The sequence below is a fragment of the Primulina eburnea genome, chromosome 5 (genome assembly GCF_022965805.1).
Source record: "Primulina eburnea isolate SZY01 chromosome 5, ASM2296580v1, whole genome shotgun sequence".
Lineage (NCBI taxonomy): Eukaryota > Viridiplantae > Streptophyta > Magnoliopsida > Lamiales > Gesneriaceae > Primulina > Primulina eburnea.
The window spans coordinates 4,242,792-4,266,613 of record NC_133105.1 but is presented as its reverse complement, the minus strand read 5'-3'; the positions used below and the strand labels follow the sequence as shown (position 1 = coordinate 4,266,613).

The window sequence follows — 23,822 nt, the reverse complement described above, 5'->3', positions numbered from 1 at the left end:
TTTTTTATTTTTATGTTTCAATAATTTAAATATCAATATAGTCCTTCAAAAATTTATCAAATTTAAACCGGGTTTGTCCGCCTGACTTGTATTTCCCTGTGAATTCTTCTCGACTGCTCGCACTGCACACCTTATCTCCAGAGGAGGGGCTAAAACAGCCCGAAATGAATGACACCGGAACCAAATTAGTATGGCGAGGCATTCCGGGTCTTCACCCAAACACTTATACGGAGCGGGACCAGTGGAAGGGTGGCTGGTTTACTGGCGTCAGCACGAACAATTTTGCTTGTATTTCGGTCGCAGAAAAGAGAGTCGAAAAGGAATTTTCACCTTCTATATCTCAGCTTCTGAACCACCCGTTGGCTTTGGTAGCATTGGTTCCGAAAGAAGCTGCACTTTTCTCTGCCGGGGCCATTGCTGGTGCCGCCTCTAAGACGTTCACCGCACCGCTCGACCGTATTAAGCTGCTCATGCAGGTGACTTTTATCTATATTTCTTGGATAGAGTTTCGTAACTTTGGTGGTTTTTGTAAAATCGTCATGCTTTACTTTTGCCTTCACCGATGAGTTTCTTGTTATAAGTTTGCTTCTTTAGTTTTGGTATTGGGATTTTGAAATTTCGGTCGTCACGTATGTCAAATCCATACAAAAGCTGGCTGTCACTTATATATAAGAATGTATGTGGTTGCACAATCTTTTAGAAGATTAAAAGTAAGGTAATGAATTTGAATATCCTTGTTGTGCTTAATATTTTTGCATTTGATATGTTTGTTCCCTGTTACATCTCCCGTGACACCATTTCACGTGTCTTCGCAGACACACGGTCTCAGAGTTGGGCAAGAATCTGCAAAGAAGGGAATCGGATTTATTGAGGTTTCTACTCCGCATCTGTCTTCCCTGTTATTCTAGCTATCTCAGTAACATGGTTCCAGAATTTCCGTTTTGTCCACTTTCTTTTTAATTGGAAACTATACGTGGTTGCACCATTGTTTAATTTGTGTTGACCAAAGTATCTTTCATTTATTTGTTCATCATTATCATATGCTTTAGAGTTGTGAAGCTCCATGAAAATACTCAGTCTTCTTAATTTAATTGTGACTCTGATTAACACACCGATACAGTTTCTAGATGCTCCTATCTGAACTCTACAGTCCATAACATGCGAAATTATTTATTTACTTCAATGTGGTGATCTCTTCATTTAACTCCACACCTTTCTGTACTCCGCCTGGTGTGGGGGTGGTGAACAGATGATACCCTTCTCATACATATGGTTTAGGTGCCTGATTACCCTTAATAAATTATGGAAAATTTTCTTTTATTTCCATCATGTTTTCATAGACTCGAGTTTATCCAGTACTACTTCGTGGTTCAATGCCTCATCCTCTTCAACCTTTTCTATCTGTACTTCGTAATCAGGTTCTGAAATTAAAATTTGATTTGATGCTCCATTCACGTGTTGTTTCTTCCAATAATTTCTGTCCGTATTGTTGAGCATTCTCTTATGTGGTAACCTTCTGAATGTGTATTTTAGGCCTTCACATTGATTGGGAAGGTAGAAGGCTTAAAAGGGTACTGGAAAGGAAACCTTCCCCAGGTTTGGTGTTCCATTACTTCTCTAAATATTTCAAACATGCTGCTTCCTGCAGTCGCACAGAATTTCTTTCTGTTTTCCCCCTTTTTTGAGTTGGATTTTTAACTTTTCTAACTTGAGTTAAAGCAGTTTTTTTACTTGTAAATGCTCTAGGTGATACGAGTTATACCTTATAGTGCAGCACAGCTTTTCGCCTATGAAACTTACAAGGTAGTGGTGCAACAATCTTCTAAAGGAAACATTGAGTCAAGCTTATTTGAGGTTGAGTGGATCAACTGTTGTTTTATTCTATTTCAGAAACTATTTAGTGGAAAGGATGGGGAACTATCTGTAATTGGAAGACTAGCTGCAGGTGCTTGTGCTGGCATGACTTCAACTTTCGTAAGTTATAAAAATTGGATCGACTTAAATATAATGAATCAGATTGATTTGATCAGAATATTTTTCTTAAGTGCTCAAGAGAATGTTAAGGGTATGGAGATCTCTTAGATATAAAAGCATAAGTACAATGACAGTTTGATTTATGTGTGGATGATAAAATTTTAATTGGAAATTCACAATTTTACAAAGATGCTCTCCCTTCCCTCTTTCTCTCTCTCCAACGCACGCAGGCACACATGTTTCTCACAGTTGGCTATTTACTTTCGACATGTGTTCGTGTCTCAAACATCTTTGTCCAGGTTACTTACCCGTTAGATGTCCTTAGGTTGAGGTTAGCTGTTGAACCAGGCTATAAAACTATGACAGAGGTAAACTTGTTATTCGATAAGTTTTTCCATTTAGACAGCTCCCATTGTATTGTGACTTAATTCCAACCTTTTGATTTGCAGGTTTCACTAAACATGATTAGAGAGGAAGGATTTGCATCCTTTTATAACGGTCTAGGGACTTCTCTTATTGGAATTGCACCTTACATTGCCGTGAATTTTTGTGTTTTTGACTTGTGAGCTAACTGTTCAGATCTCAAGTTTTATTTCTGTTTAGGCGGAATAAGTATAATACATTAAACCTTAAACTACATTCTCTCTTGAACACTAGGGTGAAGAAGGCACTGCCAGATAAATATCAAAAGAGGACTGAAATATCCCTGGCAACAGCACTGGTTTCAGCCACCATAGCCACAGTCATGTTTTATCCTTTGGACACAGTTAGGCGGCAAATGCAAATGAAGGGTTCTCCTTTCAAGACAATTTTTGATGCCTTCCCAGGTAATGTATATGCTACTGCACTGATGGGTTCATACATGTCGATTTTTTCATAAGTTGAAATAAAAGTTGAAGATATCACCCTTGCTTTGACGAAGAACGATAAAGCTAAAGTTTCTTCTGGAAGCGCACATTGGTAGGTGTGAGTCTTTTGTTTGTTCATGAACAACAGGTTCAAAGTTAGTTGATAGTGGCTGAAAACAATTTTTTGAGTGCGAAAATGGAGATTTCCTGATTACAAAAAAAAAACATGATATTCTCATATATAGTCTATTTTTTTTATCTGATATGGGCATGACAATGAAATTTTTTGGAAATTAAACAGTTGACTTTGGCCTTTCATGGATCTGTATTAGATTTATGATTCGTTAAAAGCACTGGTAGCAACAGGGTTATTTTTTATGGAGTGAAAAAAAGCCGTATACAATAACGAGGTATTCTTGGAGATGCATGGAATAATTAAGATTATGTGATACCCTTGCAGTGTTTCCCCACGGCTTGATTATGCTTACGGCTCCATGACTTTCTATTTGGGTCAGGCATTGTGGCGCGTGATGGTTTATCGGGCTATACAGGGGTTTCTTACCGAATGCATTAAAGACTTTACCAAACAGCAGGTTCATCTTTTTACATTCAATTGACCTGACTTGAATTGCAGCTATCCCTATTGTTATTCCATTATTTTCTTCTCTTTTTATGGGTTTCGTTCATAGCAGCTATCTCTGTAGATTATGCTTCCCTTTGATGGCATAATTTCCTCTGTTCAAGAACATGGCCTTTTGTCAGCTCTTGATATATAACCACAGGTTTCCTACAAGTGCTTTAGTTTTAAATTTCATTTCAATTGCTGTGACAGCATAAAGCTTACGACATTCGACACCGCCAAACGTCTAATCGCGGCAGGGGAGAAAGAGCTACAAAAATTTATGGAGGAGAACGGCAAGAAACAAGATTGAAGTAGACACATTGCTGTAAATGTTTTGCCCATGTCTTACGTACAATTGGCATGTTACCATCTGTCTTCAAAAATCTTATTTCGGCACCCTGGGGCTTTATTTTGTGGAACAACCAGCTGAAACGGCTAGGGCCTAGAAACATGCTTGAAAATTTTGATATTTTATCTGAACATTTTTTTGTTTCAATAGTAATTTTATGATACAATTGCATCGAGGCTGTGTTCTCCAGGTTTTGTACTTAAACTGACTTTCTACCTACTGTATACACGACATATATACGTCAGGATGGTTAGGATTCAAATCTGTTGGCAAATTGCAATCTGATAATTGCGATGAAATATACACACACTATACATAAGTTACATTGTTCATACTTATCCTTTTTCACAATCCAAATCATACATATCCAGAATCCCAGTCAGAGATCCGCCTTGAGTCTGATTTTTTGTGTTGCGAATTCACTCTTCATCCTCATCATCGTCGTCCTACACAAAAGCAACAATTCATAACATTTAGCTGGATGCGAGAATCGAAGAAAACAGCTCATTAATACAATATTCAACCATATGTTGAGTGTTTAATCATGTTGCTTTTGGAATATATAACAGCATCAGTCCAAAACTTGGCGAAATTACGTACGTGGTCGCTCTCCTCGTCATCGTCATCGTGAACTTCTGATCCAGACCTCTCAGATCCTTCGTCCCCCTGATCAGCAGAACTCTCCTGCCAATTTTATGAATGACAAACATTTAAGCATGCAGGTAAAAACATCCAAATATAAAATGTTATATCTTATGGGAGAGAATTTGAAAAAACCACACCTGTTTTTTGTTGTAGGCATTCATTAGTTTTTCATACTCGGCCTTCTTCTTTGCAGCTTTAGCTTCATAAGGAGCTTTTTCCTAAGAATGCATTTGTAATAATTGATAACGGTAAAACTGTAGCTTCATACAAATCAAGTTTTCAACATGCCATATAAATTTAATACCCAAGAATCATCGCTTCAGGTTCATTAGTTGAAATACTCTGGTTAAAGTTCATTTCATAATGAACATATTAATCATATATATCTATGCGTGTGTCACACACATGATTACCACACCCCACAACCAAATGCTTATAAAATCTTCCAGCATATCATGATCATGCACTAAATAGAGTTTCTAGCCCTTACAGCTGCACTCATCGATTTCCACTTCTCTCCTCCAGCTTTCCCGACCTAGACATATGCAAAACAAAATCCAAAGGCACGCTTTGTCAAAAACACAATCTGCAAAAGACATCCCGAGTAAAAATGGAAGTACAAAAAACATACAGCTGAGACGGCCTTGACGTTAGGATTTTCCTTTTTGAAAGTCTTTCTAAACTCTTCACTGCAATAAAACCACCATTGAATAACCAACCATATAGCTCATGTAGGATACAAAATCTGAAAAATGGAATACTATGATGCTCGTCACATCCACGGCACGAAAAATAAGGAATAATGACGGTTCGTACAGGAACACAAAGAAAGCACTAGGGGGTCTCTTGGGCTTGTTAGGGTCTTTCTTGGCCTTAGTAGCCTTTGGTTTACTTGGCTTCGCAGCAACCTTCCTTTTCCCAATCTTTCTGAAACAAACAAAAGTGCTACAAATGAATACAGTTCATCTAATACAACATAGTAATATTAAGTTCCATTTTCAAATCAAGGCCAACCTATCATCAACCGGTTTCAATGCTTCTTTTGTGTCCTTTTTTGCAGCCCCTTTACTCCTTCCGCCAGTCTTCATTTCAGCAAAGGAAGCTCCTAAATACATACACCATTGAATTGCAAAAAAAAAAAAAACCGGGAATTGCTACTAAATTTATACCTACAAGCTAGAAAACTTATGCTTAACTAGCAGAAACCATTGTATTCCATATAACACCACCAAGAATATAAACAAGTCACCAGCCACTTTTTGGTCAAGGAAGCAAAATATAAAATAAAGCCATTACTTATGCGCGCATCAACAAAGTCAACGCAGCACACACACAATCGCAGCGAAACTTCAACTGCTTGACAAAATCTACATAAGCAACAAAAAGGTTCGGATCATCAATATGGGCCTATGCAACCCAAAAAAGTTGAAGGGGAAAAAACACACAACACAAAATCACAAACTGATTTTCCAAAATACAATAAAAAATTCATCCCCCCTACATCATATTTAACATACAGCACACGAACGATCAAAGTCATGCATTCAAATTGGAATGAAAAAGAAAAAAAAAGGTAAGTAATATTCCAAGAATAATCATAGTTCATACAGAATTAAGGACCTTGAAACCAAGAAAACACTACGAATAGTTTCTGTGTTAGAATTTTAGCTAAGAAAAAATATAAATACAGATAAGTATTACAAAAGAGAGAAGCATACCTAGAAAGAAAACAAGAGATCGGTGCCGAATGAGTCTACACGAGAAAGAATAGAATTTTAGAATCGAAGGGACCAGCGTGGAACAAATCCACTTGAGTCACCGGACTAGCCGGTTATTTGTAATTTTGAACTTAATTTAATCATTTTTTACTACTTGTTGGGCCATCGGTGATCGGCCAGACAGAGACTATTACATTATCCTCTTATCAATTATCACCATCCTTATTTATTTCGAATTAAATATATGAATTTAACTCGAACAGATCTCTTATAAGACGGTCTCACGAATTTTAAACTGTTAGATGAGTCAACTCTACCGATATTCAAAATAAAAAATAATATTATTTGCATAAAAGTCATATTTTTTCATTTGATGACCTAAATAAAAGATCTGTATCACAAAATACAACATGTAAGACTGTCTCACACAAGTTTTTATCATTTAACTATACACTTTTACCTTTTGGAAAAAAAAAGTATGCACTTTTATTTTAAAATATGAGTAGGTCTCTTGTGACACAGTCTCACAAATCTTTATGTGTCAATCATACCAATATTCACAATTAATACACTTAACATAAAAAGTAATATTTTTTTATGGATGACGCAAATAAGATACCTATATCACAAAATATGACTCGTTAGATCGTCTCACACAAGTTTTTACCTTAATAATTAATCACTTCTTCATTATTTATAAATGTAATCATTTTGATAAATATATAATCTTTACATATATTCTATCATTAATATCGAAAAATGATGAAAACATAGTCGAATGAAAATGAAAGTAATGGGTAAAAATATCAAAATAATGTTTATGAAGATAAAAATATATCACGATTTATAATGGCGTGTGTGATAGAATATACGTAATCATGCAAATTACATTTATTTCAAGAATTCAATGTCATGAATAGATGGTTCAAGTTTTATTACTTTGATTGAGTGATTGGAATCGATTCCGAATGTGCAAATATGAATAGACTGCAGGTCGTTGAGCCGGACCCCCTTCATTATTGAATTATTAAAGCTAGTTGAAAATCCTACTTATACAGATTACGAAGTTTTAATTATAATTAAACTAGAGGTGCCAAGTTGGTTTAACATGATGCAAATTTATTAATTAAAGAATAAAACCCATAAAAGTTTGAAATAGACTTTTCGTTTTTTGAGTTATTACATGGATTAGCTGATACACGGACTTTGACTTTGTTGATATTTATAATAATAAATAATATTTTTTATATAAAAAATAATATACATGGACAATCCACCAGATGATGATGATTAAGTGTTTAGGAAATTGAGAAAAGTAGATGGTTTCGATCGCGACCTGCAAACGACGAAAGGAACTCGTGAATGGGCGCCAGAGATGTGTCCAGCGTAGCCACTCCGATGCTAAAGTCAGTAAGTAAAAAAAGAAGAACACAAGCAATATATGTGATAATATATGTGTGTTTGAGAGTTCAAATATTCATAATCCTCTAAATGAGAAATATACGTGTTATTTATAGGAGAAAATGTGATAGATACCTTGTTTTCAGTGCCTACCTACTAAATATGTCAAGTCGGTTGTCCATACTTTCTGATGCTTTATATGTCACGCCAAAGTCATGTTGTTCTGACAAATAAGATTGATAATATCAATGCACTCGAGTGTGGTGCGCTTCTCGAGGTAAACCGAGTGGAAGTTCTTGGGCACTTGCATGAGAGCCCGGGCTCTTCGATCACTCGGGAGGAGAATGTCCCTAGTGTCTCCCTGCCCGGCTGCTGAAGAATCTGTCCAGCAGATTGATCCAGAATCGAGCTATCCAATTATTGTATCGGGTCATCCGTGACCCGGGCTCTTATGGGGGTATCACCACTCATACTTGATCCGAATATCCGATTAAATTATAATATATATATATACACAAACATATTTATTTATATTAAAGAAATGTTAATTCAAATATATTTTGTTAAATAATGATAGTTGAATGTAAAGAAAAAATTATTAGTATGGAACTTGTGCAATTTCTATATGATAATAGTGTTGAGATGAATTGTTTGTAATATTTTGTTATTGTTTATAGAAAATTTAGTTTTTCTAATTTTTATCTTATTATTTTCTTATGAATTAGATATATATGTATTAATTAATCGAAATAATTCAAATTTGAAAAAAATGTAATTATTTATCCGTGATAATGCGATATTTGGGAGTATGATATGAAAAGTATTTTTTTTTTGCATAAAAAACAATGTTTTTTCATGTGTTAAGCAAATTAAATATTCGTCTCATATGAGTTTTTGTGATACAATAAATGGAAACGAAAGGATGATATGGCATCATACCTGATCCAACTCATTGTCATCTTTATATTATTTTAATGTTTATATCTTGTTTAAAAAGAAAAGATTCATCCATGGTGCAAATTTTATTGATTAAAGTTAAATAAATATCAAATAACAAAAATATAGTTCACTTGATAATTTGCAATATAACCCTTATATAATCGTGTTTTTATTTCTAACAAAAACACATTGTGTATTTGATTTATATTTATAGACTATAGTTAGTTTCTACCTACGAATCAATATAGTGCGCATGCATAAATAATTATATATTTAAAATATTAAAGCCAGTGATATACGGTTCGGCTGGGCTTCCTATGGTAGGTATGCCCGTGTTAATCTGTATATATCTATAACAATAAATAAATAAATAAATAAGTAAAAGGAAAAACAAAGGGTCGCGTAGCCGGTTTCTGGGGTTGATCAATTTTTTTAGATTGTACTAGATCTAATCAAACTTTCCGCAGAGTGTTACGATTCAAAAAATTCTCAAACTGCACCACGATATAAATAGCGGATAAAGTCTTTATTTTCTACAATCAAATATTTTCTAAAATCAAATTGCGGTTCATCTACTGTTTTATTTATTTTTTAGTTTATATATCAAATTTATAATGTAATATTTCATTATTTTTTATAATTATATTTTGATCCAGAATTAAATATCAATCTAATAAATTAATTTTTATTTTTTTAAAATTATTTTTTAATTCATATATCAAAATTTCAATATTTTTTATAATTATATTTTGATCATAAGTTAAAATCAATCAAATAAATTATAAAAAATATTGTCATTTTTTATTATTTTTTTCAATTTATTTTTTTAATTCATTTACCAAAATTATACTCAGTTTCTTATTATTTTTTAACTTATATTTTTATCATCGTTTAAATATCAATCGAATAAATTATAAAAAAAATTATATAATGATGCAATGCATATTTAGCTGATTGATACTAATAAAAACATTTTATGGAATATTTAAATATGGGTAAAACTTGTGTGAGACGGTCTCACGGGTCATATTTTGTGAGACGAATCTTTATTTGGATAATCCATGAAAAAATATTACTTTGTATGCTAAGAGTATTACTATTTATTGTGAATATTGATAGGGTTGATCCGTCTCACAGATTGAGATCCGTGAGACGGTGTCACATGAGACCTACTCATAAATATGATACGTGGGGATCTTTATTCGTGATATTTACTCTCCAAGCAACGCACGCACACTACTATAAATACGTAGAGATGATTCTGATCACATCGCTTTGCTTGGGCCTTTTATTTCCTTGAACCGCTGCTCTGTCGATCTTCATCTGGCCTCTTCCAATGTATTTTTACGGCAAATTCTAGATTGTTGAATAATGCTCATGCGTTTTGTGCATTTTATTTTTTCTAAAAATTTGCCGTCTTTTTAGTGGTTTATTGCTGGGGATTACCTGCCTTTTTCATCTGTTTTTTTCAGAGGACGAATTGATCGTTGTTGAGAAGAGAGGATCATTACAATGGGAAAGGTATTTCTGATTTTCCTTGAAGGGAATTTGTATAGTTGCAAGTACTGTCAAGCCCATCTTGGTCTCGCCAAGGACATACTCTCGAAGGTATATTTGTTTCGCTCTTTAATAGTATTTTTGTCTGGCAATGTAGGCGGATTTATGATTTTGTTCGCTGGTTTTGTTTTCGATTAGTGGGTGTTTGAAGTTGGCTGGTCGTTTACATTGTAATGAGGTTCAGTGTACAGATGTTTAGCACAAGGATTTAGATTTGCCAGCCATTGATGGACTGATTGAAGTTGAATTATATAACCATGAAATGGAGTACTGTTTCCAGGCAATAAGAGTTTTGAGACTTTGTTAACAACAGTGCTGAAAAAAGGATTGACTCAAATTCACTTTTAGTAGAGATATAGTAAGTTAAAACTAAATAGTATAAATAGGGTGAAATGTTTCATTGAATCGGTTCATTATGCTTCTCTTGGAAAAAATCAACCATAATCGATCGCTGTTAGCATACATGTGTACGTCTTTGTTTATTCATCAGATTGCTTGTATAACGGCCGTCTTCAGTTTTTACTCGATCATCTCTCACTCATTAATCCCCAGGTATGCCTAGGAAAGACATTTTTGACCAACACATTGTGGTTTATAGGATGTATGTTTTTGAATTGAGTTTGAAGTGATAAAAGCTTGGAATACTTGTATAGTTTCACCGCAAAGGTGATGGACTAGAATCACTGAACTTTAAATCATTACTCTTAAGTAAACACATTTTAGAAAGAAATACGGCATTTAGGGATTGGAACATTGTTTATAGATATACTTGAATGGAAATATGTACGAGGGACTAGTAACTTTTGGGTGTTCTTCTCCACTTTGTTCAAGTTACTTTTCTTCCTTTCCTAGTCACATCCCCAATCTCAGATTCGGTTGCAGCTTGTGCATGGTATCATAATGCATCATTTTCAAATTATGTGTTGCATAAAGTTTGATTATCCTAACCAGATGATCTGCTACAGCTTATTTCTGCCACCATAAAGTCTTTGAGGCATCTTTGTTAAAACAACGTGCTCCTTGGGGGCACTCTGTTAAAATTGTTCTCATAAAATTTCCATTAATAAGCCCCCCAAATTTGCTAGAAGTCGAAAATTGAGCAATTTTTAGATTCTTATAATGTGGTGTGAAGAGAGCATAGATATTTTGCTCTACTCAATTGTATAACTCTGCACAAGTGACCGATAAAATTTCTTGAATTGTGTCATGATATGTTTCCCCCTTAACCAATAAAACAGAAAAATTTACATTTTCAGAAAACGAGTATGGCTTTTAAGATGTATCCATTTATTTCTCTTTGAAGTTTATAGTTTACAGTGTTCATTTTTAAGGAATAATTTATTTTTATTCTCTGTTATTTAGTTATATTCGTATATATGCAAATTCTCCGGCCTTCTGTGAGATCGTTGCCACCAGATTTCTTGCTAAATAGACTGGATATTATGCATCAACAGCCTGGAATATTGTTCGATTAGTTAGCGAAATAAACTGACATTGATTATCACTTAATTAACTATTTGTTATTCACGACTGAAAAATAACCATTTCCAGGCTGTTGATGCGTGATACTTTAATTGGTGTTCAGTTTCATTTTATCTGGAGGTCTAATCATTTAGTTTTCTTCACTTCATATATTTATAAATGCTGCAGGGAAGCTGCACATTTGAGTTAGATATTGCTTTCCCTTTTGTCCCTTCGAAATTTGCACTTGAAGTTGATTTATTCTTCAATCAATATACGCTTTCATTTAAACTTTTCCTATTTAACATCAATTATGGATCTCATATGTGTGAATCCTGACCCTTCATTTCTTTCTGTGCCTTTAGTCTTTCCACTGCAAGCATGGGAAGGCTTACCTCTTTGATAATGTGTAAGGGCTCTCCGATTCTTATTTTCTATTGAGTTTCATAAGTTTTGGACCATGTCATTACAGAGTTAACTTGTAATATTGCCTTGGTAAAATCTAGCGTAAGAGAGCAAGAAGGATCATATACCCCTGTATCTTATTTCTTTACTTTTGAAATCCCAAATTTTTTGGTGATCATTTTGTTTTCTTATGGGAACCGTTATATATTTCATCTTGAATTCTTGGGAGGACAGTTTTCTGATAGTCGAGACTATACTTTTCTCTTGTGCTCATTCTACAAATTGTAGCTGATGCCATTCATCTCCTTGATGATAGTGTGAATGTTAATGTTGGGGAGAAAGAAGATAGGTTGATGATGACTGGAATCCACACTGTTGTTGACATATTTTGTGTGGGATGTGGCTCCATTGTGGGCTGGAAATATGTGAGAAGATCTCTTTCTAAATCCTTAAATTTTTCTTGCCACACGCGATTAATTCTCAGATACTCTCCTGTTTTTAATTATAGGAAGCTGCTCAAGACAAGAACCAAAAGTACAAAGAAGGAAAGTTTATCCTAGAAAGGTATGTATGCAAATAATTATGCATATACATTTCACACTGGGGTTCTAGATCTTTGATAGTTCGGTTGTTGAGCAGATTTAAGGTGTTGGGACCAGATGGAAGCGAGTATGTGTTATCTGAAAACGTCCATATGGCCGGTAGTGATGCTGATGATGCGTAGCTGATTTCTTGAATTTGTACATCCCCTTCCCCCTCCCCTCTTCCTATATACTGAGTCAGATAGCCAGTTTTACCGTCTCTATAGTTTTATTTAACATTCGTCGAGGGAGTAAAAATTACATCTAGATTGACTAAGAAAGGAGGTGATTTTTGTAAGCTCATTAGTAGCATATCAAAGAGCTTAATTTATAACCTAGTTTTTTTGGAATCCGTATGCTAGACTTTTTTTTATCTGATTAATTAGTTCATTTATTTTTTATACTTAACATTAACAATAAAGATGGTCGATTAGAAATACTCTATTATGAGATTGATGCGTAGATCAGTAAATAAAACATATGATACACGTGCATTCAAATTGAATTTTTTGAAGAGTAAGTCTCTTATGAGACGATCTCACGAATCTTTATCTGTGAGACGGTTCAACCCTACCAATATTCACAATAAAAAGCAATCTCTTAACATAAAAAGTAATATTTTTTCATGGATAACTCAAATAAAAGACATGTCTCACAAAATACGACCGTGAGACCGTCTCACACAAATTTTTGTCTTTTTGAAAATGTATATTTTGTAATAAAACTAATCAATTCATATATGTATCTAAAAATTATGTTTTAAAACTGATCAATTATTATATAATAAAAAAAATCAATAAAAACATTGATAAAATATATATTTTTTCCCACTGGTAGGTACATAATCTATCTTAATTCTTATATACGACAATCATATGTAATAAATAATTTGTGCAAAATTCGAATAAAAATTAAACCAAAACACAGTCTTTAAAATGAATAATTTTCAGGAAACGAGGTCTTCCACTGACTGCCAGATCCAATGGGCAATGGTCCTTGAGCAACCGGTGATTTAACAGCTCTTTTTTTTATTACAACATGTGCATGAGATTCGAACTCAGAAAGTCAGTTAATTTGACAAGATGTGAGATTACTGGACTACAAGCCCTGTCTCGATTTAACAGCTCTCTTAGGAACAAAATCTTGTTCCTCATAACAGTACAGTTGATGTTACAGAATCTCCTCTTGCAACAAGTAGGTATCGATCGATTACTGAAATCCACAATGAGAATGAAAAGGCTAAGCTCGTGGAATATTATTGCAGTTGGGCATGGTTTTTTTCCGTATGATCCTATGCAATATTAGGTACTATTTTATTTACTTTATAGAAAACATACTAAATTGTGTTTGTCATTCTTTTTGAGACTAAATGATTCTCTCATAAAGTAATGATTTATGTTTGATTATGTTTTTGCTTTTTTTTTATTTAACATATTTACTTATACAGAATCGTCTCGTATATTAGCATCAAAATTGTAATACATGACTCGATGTTTACTCTACGTGATAAAAAAAAAAATAACGATTGTGTTCATACAAAAAATTGTATTACACACGTGTAATTTGGGAGGAGGGAGGAACTTAAAAACAAGTTAATGTGGAAATTTCAAGTTTGAATTTGATGTTAAACTAGCATAATTTTACTAATATGTATGATCAAATATGACTTGAATTCGATTTTGAGTAATGGCCTATTATTACTATCAAAAGGAGGTCGTGTCAAACGCGTAACTGCAGGTGATCTGTATCCTTAAATAAGGAAATGTTTCTTTTAAAAAAATTTAAAATTGAAGTTATCAAATTTTGAATTGAAATAAAAGAAGATAAGTGATATAATAAAAATATTTGTAAAATATGGAATTGATTGATTTAAAAATATTTTTAGAAAAAAAAATTCACGATATAACAAAAATTGGTTAGTATTTGGGGTTTAACTTTAATTAAATTTATTTATAAATTTATCAAAAGTTATTTAGTATTTGAGGTTTAACTTCAATTAAACACCTAACTAATTTATTTAATTAGCCAAATTATTTTTTGTAAATCTTTACTAACTTGGGATAAAAATTAAAGACATATTAATTATTAAAAGAGCAAAAATATGGATTTAGTATTTTATATACGTAACAAAAATATAATAGTTTTATAATAATGACGATTTTAGTAGTTAATAATTTGCAAAACTACTACATTAATGACGTTTCGCAGTCAATCGAAATCCTATACATATATAAGAAAAACCACGTCAAGTTTGTCAAGTAATAATTAAAAAAAGACAAAGAATTATTAGTTAGGTTTTTGTAAAAATAGTTATGTTTCCGCTTATGACTAAACAAGGGCTTAACCTCGTTATCGGAGTGTTAACTGGGCCTTGTTTCGCTAATAAGAGTTAATTAACAAAACTTTGATTAATTATTGACAAATATATATTAGGTTAAATATGCATGAATGTGGCTAGTACTCAAATGTGTGATTTACCGAAGATTTCTTGTGTGTCAAGCTCTTGACATTGTGTTGCTTGTTATGGTTGGCTACGTGGATCGTAAAAGAGTGACGTTAAATCTTAACGAGTGATACAATCTCCGATGAGGACATGACCGGTGGTAGAAAAATGACAAAACTAAAAAATATGAAATTGTTGGAGGTTGACTAACCGAATTCTCACTAAAACCCAATTAACCTAACAGGATTAAAATCGGTTATTTCGATCGGTAAATAAATTAATCGATTTTGTTAAAAAATTAAATTAAAAAATTATAAAAAATTTAATAATTTAATTTTCTATTTTAATCATAATCAAACATATTAATCATAAAAGACTAAAACACAAAAATAATTATATACAATATAAAAAATTTACAAAATAAAATAAATTATGTGTAAAGTTTAATTTAAAAAAATAAAAATTATTTATTTAATAATTCAGTTAATCGAATTTTTTTAATAAAAAACGAAAATAAACAGAATTAATCGAATTAATCAATTTTTTTAAAACTTCAAAACCGAATTACCTTCCAGAATTAACCAAATTTTTGCACGTCCTAAGTAAGCGTTGATCCTAGCAATACACATTAGATCCTCGGACATCAACATAATCTGATCATACACATTCGACGGAGATAAATTTAAAGAAATCCCGGATTTTCGCTGCCGCTAAAACAAGATATAACTCGTATCCTATCCAAATTCTACTTCTCTGAAAGAAATAATTCGACTCCAACAAGGACTCATGCAGGCACACGCCTCCTTGCTAGCTATAAAATCACCCCGCTTCCTTCTCTATTTTCGTGCATTCACCAGTTTAACAAGTTTTGTGGAGGCTATTCTTTGTAGTTGAGTATATCCGGTTCTTTGACAGATCATTAATCTAGCACAAATTTATACGGAATTCAGAAATATGCGTGCTTCTTTGAGAATTTGCCCTCAGAAACTGCACATCTATGCCATTACCGCTTTCACTTTGGCGATCTTAGTTGTTATTTTCGCTGACAGCTTCGTATTCAATTTATCTGTCGGTTTCGGCATTGTGGAAAATAGAAACAAACGTCTTGATCAGTTGAAGATTCACACACCCTCAGATACAGTACTGAACTTAGTTCAATCGACAGAAGGTGATCATCGGGGATCCTCGACTCCTCCTGCTGCTCCTCTTAATAATGAAAGAAGAGTCTCTCGGACCAGAAACAGGCTTAAGCCGGAGGTTTTAGGCTTATTTAACTCAACCGAGTTGTCGAGAAGATTCGATTCTAGAGTTGACGAATTTTTCAGTGCAAATCAATGCGAAGTTCAGGTTTTCATGACATGGTTTGCTCCCGTTGATTCGTTTGGCGAAAGGGAGTTTTTCGGGATGGAGAGCTTATTCCAAACAAATCCAAGAAGCTGTTTAGTTATTGTTTCGAGAACTATGGATTCAAGAAAAGGGTATGAAAGGTTGGAGCCTTTGATTAGTCGCGGTTATCGTATTCAAGCAATCACTCCTGACTTGTGGGATTTGTTGAAGAATACTTCTGGTGAAACTTGGTTGAAAGATATCAAGAATGGTACCAGGGATCCAGGAGTGATCCCCCTCTCACAAAATCTATCAAATTTGATCAGGCTTGCAGTTGTGTACAGATACGGAGGAGTATACTTGGACACAGATTTCATAGTTTTGAAAGATTTGTCAGTTTTAAGGAACTCCATCGGAGCACAAAGTGTTGATGTCAATGGAAACTGGTCAAGATTGAACAATGCACTTCTTGCTTTTGACAAGAAACATCCTCTTGTTTACAAATTTATAGAGGAATTTGCTACAACTTTCAATGGGAACAAGTGGGGACACAATGGGCCTTACCTAGTCTCCAGGGTAGTCAATAGTACATTGGGAGAGATTCGAGATTTCAACTTCACGGTTATGCCAACAACTGCTTTCTACCCGGTGGACTGGATCCGGATCGGCCGATTTTTCGCCCTGCCTAACGTCACCGACAGTGAAAAGTGGGTTGAATCTACGGTCCATCAGCTACACCAGTCGACTTATGCAGTGCATTTGTGGAACAGCCAGAGTAAAAAGTTGCAGATTGAAAAAGGAAGTATAATATGGAGATTGTTATCCCAACATTGTGTTATTTGCAAGTAGCTAGCTTATTATTATTATTATTATTATTATTATTATTATTATTATTATTATTATCATCATTTGTTTTCGTTCATTTTAATTCAAGAATCCCATATTTTTTTTAATTAGATTAGATATAGGGAAAATTTCATTAGTGGACCACAACACTGTACTTTCCACCGTATTCTATTTTGATGGTGCAAACGGTATATATTATAAACACGAATATCTTATAATTTCATTATATAATTGCATCTAGTTATCCTTTTGTGTCCTTAACCTTTAATTTATTATTAGGTATAACTTTTAACAATAGTAGTAAGAACAAAATTGAATGTAAACGCAAGTTTGGGCTTAAGATCATTTTAATACGGAATCGGGCCTCAACCACTCGATCAATAAGCACTTCACATGGGCTTTGGATTACTTATCAGCCCATGATAAGAGGCTGCAGCCTGCAAGGTTTCTGATTAATTTAACACAAAATTCATATGAGATCGTTTTATGAATTAATTTTATGAAATTGATATATAATTCGATCTGAATCATGAAAAAATATTATTTTTTTATGTAAAACAATATAATTTTTCACCACAAATATTAATCGTATCCAACCGTCTCACGGATGTATGCCGTGAGACCTTCTCACAGAATACATATTCTTTATTTAATTACTTTGATGAGAATGACTTGATTTAGATAAATCATTTTATATCTTGATTTCATATATATGATGAAAATCTTGATTGCATCAAGAGGCTATTAAAATTACTGGACAAAAGCTTATGTGAGATGGTCTCACGAGTCGTATTTTATGAGACAGATTTCTTATTTGGGTAATCCATGAAAAATATTACTTTTTATTGTGAATATCGGTAGAGTTGACATGTCTCACAGATAAAGATTCATGAAACCATCTCACAAGAAACCTACTCAAATTACCGAGGCAAAAGTATGTATTGAGATGGCGTGTATTTTCAATTTGTTAGAAAAATTATCTGAACTTGGACGAGTAAAACAAAAACCGGAAATATAGGATGTAAATATGGCGTGTATTCATATATATTAAATTATATTCTTTTATCTGCATTTGCACCTTTTTCTCTTATATTTATTTATATTCTCTACTCCGCTCGTTCAATTCAAGACACTGTATTTGTTTGATTACATTAGGCATAGAGACGCATATTTCCTCACAATTGATTCTATATCATTTTTCAACCTAAATTTTTAAGAGCATTTACCCGATGTTCTTGATCGAATCGATCCCCGAGAGTCGCAAGAAGGGAACCTCAGTTTCAGAATCATAATACTTGTTTCATCGATCAACGACCGTGTTAATTGAGACCCAACTCTTTTCTAATGTAGGAACCCTAAAATGTTCAAAATATACTTAAAAAATATTATTCGGGAAAATTTTGTTGTTCATGTGCGTGGTTCATACGCACGTGACTCACTTGCTAATGGGAGAAGCAAACGTGCAACCATGTGAATGGATTGGGCCCACGGCCCACTCCAGCAAAGAGAATCTTGATCAAATTTTTCATAGAAATGACAGGTTGGTAAGCCCACAACTTATTATATTCTGTTTTATATATTAAAAAAACTATGTCCTTTAGTTTCTAAAAATAAATAAATTTTAAAAAATTAGTATTTCCTTCCCGGTCAACACGTTTTGAAATTTTTATTTATCAAATGTAAATATATATTTATATATTAAAAATATTTTAAATTATGCCAAAGATCAATGACAAAACTTGTGTAAAACGGTCTCATTGACCATATTTCGTGAAACAAATATAATTATTTGAATTATCCATGAAAAAATATTACTTTTTATGCTAAAAGTATTACTTTTTATTGTGAATATCGATAAAATCGACCCGTCTTATATGTAAAGATTCGTGAGACCGTCTCACAAGATACCCAAGATCAATTACCTCTCTGTACTCGTGACTATATAATAATAATCGACCATGATAATGTACCACCATGCCATGTAATAATGGCGCACCATTTTGCAAGCTATTAAAAAAAGAATAAATATTGTAGCGACTTAATTAATTAGCAAAGGAATATAATCATCACAATTCAACACACTGCCTCATCTAAATATTTAAAAAATATATATTAAACAAAAGTAAAAAGAAAAAGCACACATCACATGTAGGGGAAGCTTTGATACCTCCTCCCCTTATATACTACAACTTAAGGAGACAACAACAAGGCACATACACATTCATTAGTAAATTTTGCTAGATCGAAATTATGCCGTGGGTCTATCGATCAAGAGTGCGATGGCACTGGTGCTTGATGCACCAGTGTCGGTGGCTTGCACTGATAGCACTTGGCGAAGAGACCAAAAGTGTCGACTTGTCTCACAAAATTAGTAACGCTTGCCCATCCTCCGAACCCAAATCCAACCACAAATACCCAAATTACCACAAAAGAATTCAAAGCATACATAGCTGCCCAACTTGGCAAGAACAATGGAGGCTTCTCTGCAGCATTCTGCAATAGTTGAAGACAAAACAAAATTAAAAATCGAATCTTTGCACCAGATTCTAACTTAGGCCCATCATTGATAAAAACCCATTTAAATTAATGAGTTTTATGTCCAATGGTTTTTTTTTTAAAAATCATTTCATTAATGGAAAATGAATCCAATTTTTAAGTAGAAAGGAGCCAACTAGAAGACAGTAACTAAAGGACATAATACATATCAAGATTGTCCGTAACTAAACTGAAAAAGACAGCCCACCTAGATCCTTATATATTAGCAAACTTGTCAAATCCAGAATTAAAGTTACCTTGCGAGCATCGGCTCTCATGTAAGTGATCATATGTGCTACAGCTGGGATGATGTAGACTGTGAAACTCACTAAAAGTGCACCAACCGCAGAGTTAATTGGGCCAAAAAATGGGAAGATAATGGCGAAGAACCATATCGGTATGACTACTGGCAATCTTACAAGTGCCCTTAAGCATATGCTCCTAGTGTCATGCATCCCAATCACCTTCTCCCAAACAAAGTAAAGTGGCGTACACGCGAATCCAAATGTAATGAACTGCACTTGAACATTTTTTGATGAGACGCGAAATTCATCAAGTTCAAATGTACACAGCGTGAAATTTAACTATACCTGATGAATGAGCATAAGGATAACTGCAGTGTCTCGCCAACCCGACTTGGGTAGCAGTGCGAATGCGTTGGCGTGATTGAGGAGTTGGTCACCAAAAGCCCAATAGACACAGGAAGCCGATGGTAAAGTAAGTGTGAAAACATAAAGGGTAGCCATTAAGTATATATACTTGAACTTCCGAGGTTTCCACATTGCATGCATGATTTCCCTGTAGGAGCAAAACTTAGTCAGATTGAGGCGGCCCTTTAAATCAACTTGTATAACCATATCATTTGCTTACACATTGTACAACTGGTAAACCAACAATTGAGATATGGCAAAGGCTGAGAACGTACAAAAATTACACCAAGAATTAGTGTGGTGGCAGAAACTTTTACTAAATTGTCTCTGATTTTACTTTAGTTTAACTCCACCGGTTAGGTATATAAGGAGTGATGATGTTAATGTTTCTGATACCCTTTCCTCTTGTAAACAAAGCATAAGTAATTTCATGATTTTGTTTGCTTTTACTAACCCCGAGGGGCCGGCAAAAGCTGCAAAGAGAAGTCGAGATGGAGGAGAAAGATAATATTTCCTGACCATACTGTTTAAATAATGGAGGAGCAACTGAGAAAAGAATATATAAATGGAAATATAAAAAGCTTCTCACACTGTGACAGCGTGACCACCAAACGTGTACAGTATGTTGGTAGCTCCGGTGAAGTACAGCACTAGCTTTTTTGGACCCGAGTGCTGAACACCTTCAACCTATCAACAATTCCAAATTATGCACAAAAATTTTCACGAGATACTTAATTTAAGATGGAAAAAAAGGAAGAAACTGCACAATTTACTTTTGTTAACATACTGTAAGTATCCCTATAGTTCGATAATTTTTTTACCTGGCCATGGACAAGTGCCGCAATAGTCATGTACCAAGCTGTATATGTGGTCATTCCAAGTCCTATAAAGGACCAAATTCGGTAGTTGTGAAAGGAGGGAATGAAAACAGTGGTGGCGCAACAAGCTCCAAAGATATAAGTCCAAGTCCTCTTATCCAGATGGTCATTTATGTAGTATATGTTGCTGTAAATTAAATGTAAAGTTTGTTTTGTATCAAGAAGCAATCTTTTTGACCTACTTCACTTTCAAGATTACATCTTTTTAAAACATGTTAAGAAAAAAAAGGTTTTGATCACCTTGCACATGCTATGAGTTGGATGACGGATCCAAACAGAAGAAAAGTGCAGTTGAAGGCTAAACCTACAGCTTTCCCGATCGGGCCAAGTAACCCATCCAGCACTTCGTACCACTGGAATTTAGGATATGATGAATAAGAATCGGAAAGTGGTTGTCGTTATGTTTTTTTAATATATGAATTTCGAGTTATTCTGTAACCTGAATGACATGGTTTTTGAAGTTGACGCCTTCTTTTTCCTTTCTGCTTCGATACTCAATGTATAAAACACTGATAAGATACGCAGTCCAGCTTCCCATAATGCCGTAGAATACTTGAAACACAACTCCAGAGAGCATTCCAAGTTGAGAAAATGAGTATGGTAGCGTCAGCAGCACTTGCGCAACCTGCAGTAAAAATAATTGGCAATTGATGACGGGAAGAAAAAAGATCAAACTTTCAAAGTGTTTGTGAAGTAAAAAGAATTCCCATTTCGGAATCTCATGAAAAGTAGATGGTAAAGTACAGTTGATGCTTGATATACGTACTTGATTGGAAGCACAACTGAACCAGGCATCCCAGGCAGAGCCACCGTGCCAGAGTATGTTTTTGACGCTGAAAATTGGTTGGTCTTCCACTTTCTCCTCCTCCTTGCCGCCGTCTTCATGCTCAGTATCGCTAAAGGTGGAGACAATGGCTTCCTCTGCTTGCTTCTGGGACGACATTTTATTACTATCTCTGTTAATAGGGACTTGAAAAATTCGTGGCAGATCTGAAAAACACGAACAAAAAAGACACTCAATGAGACAAAAGAGATGCACACCCAACACCCCCACACTCCTCCCCAGAAAACGAAAGCCAAGAAAAACTCCCCAGATTCCAAAGCTAGGAAAGGGAGAAAAAGAAAAAAACAATCCGAAACAAACAGAACGAACAACAACGAAAGAAAAAAAAAACCCAAAATACACTTCCGTAATACTTTGGTATCAGACGAGTCTTTTTCTTGAACCCAGATGTTATATATAGGAAGGAAAAGCAGTCCCTTGATTGAACCAAGTCCAAATACGTGACTCCTCAACTCTTTTTCAGTTCAATATGAATGGGAGGAAAAGCGGAAGGCGAGGTTTCTATGCACTGAAAACAGACAGTTCACGATTTCTTCGCTCCAAGATTTATCATCAGAAAGAGCTAAACATAGAAAGTTAGCAAACAATAACAGACACTTTCATTTAATGCTATCCCACGATCTATTACAATCCCCCTAGCTATTTTGTTAAATTCTCGCGGTCAAAACTAAATGCGCTTCAAAAACTTTCTGCGTCGGCGGCGAGTTAGTCCCTCAAAAAGAGGCGAAGCGAAGTTCTTTTTTGGCTATAGCGCTGCAGAGCAGGGAAAAAAAACTGTAGCGCAGCCTAGCAAGTAGCAAGCATGGAAATGGGAAAAAGGAGACTTTCTGCAGCTATTAAATATTACTACATGGATTTGAACATTAATTATTTCCGCGTATACTTATTTTAATTATTTCTTTTTCCTTTAAAAAAAATATTTAGTCATGTTCACTGTATTCTACAGATTGTGATCCGATTCTCAGGTTTCGTTTGGCCCAGAGGAATTCGAAAGATTTTTGTAGTTCTCATTTCCCCAAGGCAAGTCGAATCCGTAACTTCAACTTTACTAGTCTTTTTTGCTAATTTTGGTGAACATAATGGATGAAACTATAGCTAATCCCTCCTGTTAATCGAAAGCGAGTGCAGTAGCAAAGTGCACGCTCGCATTCGTGTCCCAAAGTTAATGGGATAATTGAAATGGGATTAGTGGACGAAGAAATGATTAACGGGAAGGATTTCAGGGTAGGTGGATAACATCAAATCTCGGATTTGTGTTCCCCTCTTCATGTGGGTCCCTTTACTCTCCACTACCTACACTTGATCAATCCAACCCACCATCACTTTGCCGTGCCGTACTTAAGCACCCAAAACTTCGATAATCACACATGCAAGTTACTATATTTTTGGGTGCTTAAATTTACAAATTCTTTTTTTTTTTAAATGAAATAAGTCAAGAAAATAAATATTTAATATAGCTTTTTGTATTTTTATCGGTGTCACGGCCTAATAAAAAAAATCGAGTTGCAGCGTTATCAGAAAAAAAAAAAAAATACTTCAACACAAAGATCAAATAAAAACGCAAATGTGCATAGACGTAACTGAGGGTGAATTACCATCTAAGAAAATATAGATGTAACATTAGTACTATAACAATTCACATTCGAAGCCATGTAAAATTCAATTATTACCCACATATAGAATTATTAGGTGCCTTGATACAAATACCCTCGGGAAATTACATCTTAATTTGCATAATTTACACACACACACACAAAATTCAATAAATTAACCGTTACGTGAAGTATCAAATTAATTAAT

General features: G+C 34.2%; 5 protein-coding genes across 10 annotated transcripts; 3 read left to right on the top strand and 2 right to left on the bottom strand.

Moving 5' to 3' along the window:
* The first annotated feature begins 69 nt into the window (after window positions 1-69).
* Window positions 70-4,067, top strand: LOC140832495 (thylakoid ADP,ATP carrier protein, chloroplastic-like). Its single transcript, XM_073196556.1, is given in 11 exon segments — window positions 70-476; window positions 816-872; window positions 1,534-1,596; window positions 1,747-1,803; window positions 1,891-1,974; window positions 2,274-2,342; window positions 2,424-2,536; window positions 2,632-2,801; window positions 3,338-3,355; window positions 3,358-3,415; window positions 3,655-4,067. Coding segments are annotated over 11 exon segments (1,101 nt in total). The 5' UTR covers window positions 70-164; the 3' UTR covers window positions 3,755-4,067.
* Window positions 4,029-6,279, bottom strand: LOC140832496 (HMG1/2-like protein). 5 transcript variants are annotated; one of them, XM_073196560.1, is made up of 8 exons: window positions 6,157-6,279; window positions 5,453-5,543; window positions 5,255-5,365; window positions 5,070-5,127; window positions 4,929-4,973; window positions 4,576-4,656; window positions 4,394-4,477; window positions 4,029-4,239 (listed from the first exon to the last, which is right to left on the bottom strand). In XM_073196560.1, the coding sequence occupies exons 2-8, from the start codon at window positions 5,524-5,526 to the stop codon at window positions 4,213-4,215; spliced, it is 480 nt and encodes a 159-aa protein (XP_073052661.1). In that variant the 5' UTR covers window positions 5,527-5,543; window positions 6,157-6,279; the 3' UTR covers window positions 4,029-4,212. The 5 variants fall into 5 exon arrangements, with proteins under 5 accessions (XP_073052661.1, XP_073052664.1, XP_073052662.1 ...); XM_073196563.1 differs by lacking the exon at window positions 6,157-6,279 and adding an exon at window positions 5,735-5,759; XM_073196561.1 differs by lacking the exon at window positions 6,157-6,279 and adding an exon at window positions 5,612-5,691.
* Window positions 6,280-9,722: 3,443 nt separating this feature from the next.
* LOC140831634 (protein yippee-like At3g08990) lies at window positions 9,723-12,824 on the top strand. 2 transcript variants are annotated; one of them, XM_073195378.1, is made up of 6 exons: window positions 9,723-9,834; window positions 9,969-10,104; window positions 11,880-11,923; window positions 12,236-12,344; window positions 12,428-12,483; window positions 12,559-12,824. In XM_073195378.1, the coding sequence occupies exons 2-6, from the start codon at window positions 10,009-10,011 to the stop codon at window positions 12,641-12,643; spliced, it is 390 nt and encodes a 129-aa protein (XP_073051479.1). In that variant the 5' UTR covers window positions 9,723-9,834; window positions 9,969-10,008; the 3' UTR covers window positions 12,644-12,824. The 2 variants fall into 2 exon arrangements, with proteins under 2 accessions (XP_073051479.1, XP_073051480.1); XM_073195379.1 differs by having other exon boundaries at window positions 9,751-10,104.
* Window positions 12,825-15,828: 3,004 nt separating this feature from the next.
* LOC140831633 (uncharacterized protein At4g19900-like) lies at window positions 15,829-17,118 on the top strand. Its single transcript, XM_073195377.1, has one exon. It carries the CDS (start codon window positions 15,898-15,900, stop codon window positions 17,116-17,118), a length of 1,221 nt encoding a protein of 406 aa, XP_073051478.1. The 5' UTR covers window positions 15,829-15,897.
* Window positions 17,119-19,133: 2,015 nt separating this feature from the next.
* LOC140832494 (auxin transporter-like protein 2) lies at window positions 19,134-22,993 on the bottom strand. Its single transcript, XM_073196555.1, has 9 exons — window positions 22,376-22,993; window positions 21,945-22,168; window positions 21,618-21,803; window positions 21,419-21,531; window positions 21,122-21,305; window positions 20,890-20,987; window positions 20,241-20,448; window positions 19,908-20,165; window positions 19,134-19,608 (listed from the first exon to the last, which is right to left on the bottom strand). The coding sequence occupies exons 2-9, from the start codon at window positions 22,119-22,121 to the stop codon at window positions 19,384-19,386; spliced, it is 1,449 nt and encodes a 482-aa protein (XP_073052656.1). The 5' UTR covers window positions 22,122-22,168; window positions 22,376-22,993; the 3' UTR covers window positions 19,134-19,383.
* Between the last annotated feature and the right edge of the window lie 829 nt (window positions 22,994-23,822).

Bases quoted from the DNA above. Each gene is read 5' to 3' on its own strand.
- LOC140832496 (XM_073196559.1), bottom strand. The intron at 5,128-5,254 runs GTACGAACCGTC...GTTTTATTGCAG, and splicing joins AGTGCTTTCTTTGTGTTCCT to TGAAGAGTTTAGAAAGACTT. The intron at 4,478-4,575 runs GTGTGGTTTTTT...TAAAATTGGCAG, and splicing joins ATGCCTACAACAAAAAACAG to GAGAGTTCTGCTGATCAGGG.
- LOC140831634 (XM_073195378.1), top strand. From the start codon at position 10,009: ATGGGAAAGGTATTTCTGATTTTCCTTGAAGGGAATTTGTATAGTTGC. The intron at 11,924-12,235 runs GTAAGGGCTCTC...CCTTGATGATAG, and splicing joins GCTTACCTCTTTGATAATGT to TGTGAATGTTAATGTTGGGG. The intron at 12,345-12,427 runs GTGAGAAGATCT...TTTTAATTATAG, and splicing joins CCATTGTGGGCTGGAAATAT to GAAGCTGCTCAAGACAAGAA.
- LOC140831633 (XM_073195377.1), top strand. From the start codon at position 15,898: ATGCGTGCTTCTTTGAGAATTTGCCCTCAGAAACTGCACATCTATGCC.
- LOC140832494 (XM_073196555.1), bottom strand. From the start codon at position 22,121: ATGTCGTCCCAGAAGCAAGCAGAGGAAGCCATTGTCTCCACCTTTAGC. The intron at 21,306-21,418 runs GTGATCAAAACC...TTTAATTTACAG, and splicing joins CAACTCATAGCATGTGCAAG to CAACATATACTACATAAATG. The intron at 20,166-20,240 runs GTATAGTTAAAT...GTTCAAGTGCAG, and splicing joins TCCTTATGCTCATTCATCAG to TTCATTACATTTGGATTCGC.